The following is a 4,364-nucleotide window of genomic DNA, read 5'->3' as shown; positions in this document are numbered from 1 at the left end:
TTCATTTAATAAATGTTTTGTTTTGATATATAAGTTGTTCGAGTTTTTTCATCTAAAAAAGCGACATTAATGTTTTACGACCTAATACATACCTATGTATAAATATTATTTATTCATAATAATGTTAGCTTTATGCTGAAAGAAAAAAAAACAGTAATTTTTCAAAGTTGAAATTGTTGTAATATCCATATGCAGGGTACTTGAAATCATTTATCCAATAATGAGACACCATACAATAATAATATTTAATGGTATGACACCAAAACATTACATAGTTATAACTAACAATAATCACTTATTCCTCGCCAAAGGGCCGGACAATTTTACCAACAATAATTGAGTGTACTGCTTAAGAGAAGGCTTAGACGCAGGAGAGTATAAGTCTACTTGAAAGGCATTCGTAACGGACTGACTGCCTTTATCTAGTAAGTTTTGGACTATGTTTCGACATTCTAAGCATATCTTCATCAGATGTACCTGATAAAGGTCTGCACTAGCATATCCATTAACAACTTCGGTTCTACCCACGAGAACACGTTGTATTTGAATCCTTTATGCCAAGTCTGAGAGATTGTAGCAAGATCTATCACTAAGACTCCTGTTGCAATCATAATTGTGAACGTGTGGAAGCGTAACTATGTGTAAAGCAACTTGATACCGTTAATTACACTTATCCAAAGTATTGGCGTAGTGGTAATAAAAAATTCAACACATCATTATTATTGATTTCAAATTTTTAGTCTAAACCAAAGTATTGTTTTATCTATCCTTAACGATTCTTTGTTCTTTAATTTTTATACAAAATTTAGAATATGATTGGATCCTGTTTAAAATATGAGTAAAAACATCATTTTGTATATATTGTATCATACCTCAATATTTTTCCCAGTTTTCTCTAATTATATACGTTATCATTCAGTTCAAATAGGTTTTACAGATATAAATGATTTTAGCATAAACTGCACAAGATTTTTTTAAATCTGATTATCACATACCAAATACTTTTTTACTCATTTTTCATTTAGGTTTTATTGGTTGGAGGAGATTTGAGATTTTTTTGTATGTTAACGATTTCCACAAAATTGATTTTTTTTCTTCTTTTAAAAAAAGCACCGTCTTTGTTTTCAAAGTTGTACTAGCTCAGCAAACTAATTAATACTGGAGCGATCCGCAAAACATTTGCGATAGTTTTCATGACATTCGCTTGAATTTTCCTTATCTTATCATTTTCACGCATGGCGTTTAAGATACGCTTTTTGCTGGCATTGTGTGGTAGATCGATTACTGTTGAATTATTTAAAAAATATATATATATCAGACAAACTCATGTAAACGTAACTTTCTTTAATAAAACTAGATGTAAAGTAAAATGAAGCAAATTAATGGTATTTTTAATAGTGTATAGAGTATGAAACAGTTATGAGTGTTTAGGGCTTGACACAATTTTACGGATTGAAACAAAGAAACTCACAAAAACGAAGTATTTAACCCGCAGTAAATAGTAGCTAAAAGCTGTTTATAGCAGTCTATGAAACGAACCGAAGCAAAATTATTGCAAAATAAAGTAAATGTAAAGTTGTAATGAAGGCAAACTTAGCTGAATAAGCAGAAACGTCCGAATGCGTGTTCACAAAGTGATAAGCATATGGTTTTGAATGAAATGCGCATGCATATTTTAGACCTAAATAAGTCGAGAAAGCCCATAGAAATTGTATTTAGTGTAAGGTTAGCTTTTGTTTCAGTAAATTATACGCGGGTTAAGTGTTGTTTGTGTGAAATACCTTGCAAATGAAAGAATAAAGTTTAAATCGAAGCCAGTCGTCACTTGATGACAACGACATTGTGCTATCGTGTACCATAATCGTTGCATTGAAAAGTTTGACTAAGCAAAATACAGATAAAGTGATTCTGAATTGAAAAGCTAATATACAATCCGGACTCCTTGGACAAAGGCCTTTCTATCGATATGAGATTTGTAGTGTTTGATCAAAAAATTTGCGAGAAAAGTTCCGGACAGACAAACTCAAGCGTATTATTTATATAGATTATGTCGTAATCCCTAAATGCGACATATTTGTTTAAATGTTTTATAAAAAAAGGTCTACATTTTTTCATAGATCCACCTGATCCTCCAACAATTCTAGAATACGAGGAAGGAACCCCTATACTAGTAGGAAGTATTCAGAGGTTTATCTGCGTTACGCTGGGTGGAAATCCTCCAGCTAACTTGCAGTGGTTTCGTGGAGAAAGACAGGTTGGTTTGATTGGATCTACTGATATTGATTTTTTTTCTACACAGCGAAAAACATTCTGAATTTATAAGTTTTCAAATTATCTAAATAGTCCAGATATATTTCCAGTACTTAACCAGCGAAATTTGACTATTGTGCATAAATGATCTAATTAAAATTTATTAGTAATGATACACTGTTGAAAAACACTAACCATCCATTATTTTCGTTTGCACACCATATTAATAAGCATCTTTTAATTGCCATTTATGTAACCCCTCCAGTGTATATACAACATTCAAATTTGCGATTCCTCAATACATTGACGAAATCGTTGTACCTTATATCACTTAAGATTTGCGGAAAACACATAACCTTAAGAGAATGGTTGTAAACAAAAACATTTGCGGAAAACACATAACCTTTGTCACATTGGATACTGTGTTATATAATGTTTTCAATGATTTTGATTAATCAAAACTTTGAACAATATGCATAACTTTTATTATAGTTCAAATTAAATCACGACACGGTCAATACTGAACAACGGGCTATTTGAATTTAAGTATTCAATCAAATCATCTGATTTTTTTAAAAATTAAACAGCCTCACATTAACTACCGTGGATTGTTTTGTCATTTTTCGTAACATCGCTGTAATGTATAGAATTATCGAATAAAATATATTAAAAGATGTATACCTTGTTTTATTAAATATTCAAAGATGTATACAGTGCAATGATTCCTCTTCATTTTTGTTTCTATGGGTTATATTAAAGTTAAAGCTTTATAACATCTTTGTACACACACACATATATATATATATACATAATCAAAATAGTCAAATTTCAAACTAATGATTTTCTGTTTCATTCCTTTAGGGAAGTTACCAACTGCTGCTACTTTTTTATTTTCGTGCGTATATTGCGCTTACGATTTCATAAAAGTTACCTCAATGTTACTTGTAGAACTAATTAATGTATTTTGCTGCATATACTGCTCATATATTTCTTGTTTTTTCTGCTATGCTCATTGGTTGAGCTTGTGGAATCACACACACATGGCATAATCATTTCTTTTATTCAACACGAAAAACAAGACAAAAGCGAATAAACCTTCCAACTATTCTACATAGCTTACAGTCCCTATAGGATAATTAATTTTTTTTATTCCAACAATAAAAACACATCTGAAGCGTTAATGGCTAACGGTGTCTATCCTCAATCATTTTTTCTTTGTAGACTGAGTATTATACATGTCAATTATCATAGTGTATGTGTTTAGCTTCCGCGGTTCACTCATATCGCAATGTTTATTTAAAATTATCATTGTTCATTCTAATTTATGAACATGTTAAAATCTTCATGAACATCACGATTGAAACCAGAATGTTAATATTTGTAATGTAATGTAACAAACTGATTTTATAGTAATTATTGTAAATTGATTTCACATGGTCACATTTTATTGTGCTGTTTTCAGATCAGCACCCAGTCTCGAATTACAGGAAGTGGTGTATCGAGTGAGCTGATGATTAAAGCCAGCCGGGAAGACAACTGTGCGATTTATCGATGTGAAGCCTCCAATTCTGCCACTGTTTCCCCTCTCATCGCACACATTCAATTATCCGTCAACTGTACGCACACAGAAGTAGCAAATTATGTAGTCTTTATTTGAAATATTAGAATATAGTATATAGATCGAATCAAATTCTTAAAACGAGAATTCGATTATTTCATAATATTTCAAAGTACAGTCACATCTGATATTAAAGTGTATCAAATAAACATTCAACTAAACGAATTATTTCATTATCCACCATGAACTGCTTTATTATTTATCAATATGAACATAAACAACCATATATTAATTTTGCAATCCGATATCTTAATTATATTCAACTTACTCTGGTAGTTGATCACTTTTGTTAGCTAGACTTATAGTTCCAAAAGTACATATGTATATTAAAAACAATGAACTAGAGCCAAGAAATAAAATAGTAATACATAATTCGTATTTTATTTGATTCAAGTTCCACCCAGGAATGTGACCATTAAAGCGACGCCGAAATATCCTAGAGAGGGAGAAAAGGTAAAGAATAGTGAAAAAAGTTATTATATATATATATATATAA

At 30.7% G+C, this 4,364-nt stretch overlaps 1 protein-coding gene across 1 annotated transcript in view; it reads left to right on the top strand.

Moving 5' to 3' along the window:
* Positions 1–4,364, top strand: part of LOC106461994 (nephrin-like) — a 114,205-nt gene that overhangs the window by 79,861 nt on the left and 29,980 nt on the right. The window contains exon 10 of the mRNA XM_022389216.1: positions 2,118–2,254. Within this exon, the coding sequence (XP_022244924.1) occupies positions 2,118–2,254 (137 nt within the window). The remainder of the gene's footprint in view (positions 1–2,117; positions 2,255–4,364) is intronic.

This window comes from Limulus polyphemus, unplaced genomic scaffold, assembly GCF_000517525.1.
Source record: "Limulus polyphemus unplaced genomic scaffold, Limulus_polyphemus-2.1.2 Scaffold42, whole genome shotgun sequence".
Taxonomy (NCBI): domain Eukaryota; kingdom Metazoa; phylum Arthropoda; class Merostomata; order Xiphosura; family Limulidae; genus Limulus; species Limulus polyphemus.
Note: the sequence above shows the minus strand (reverse complement) of the source record. Positions and strands in the feature narration are given on the sequence as shown.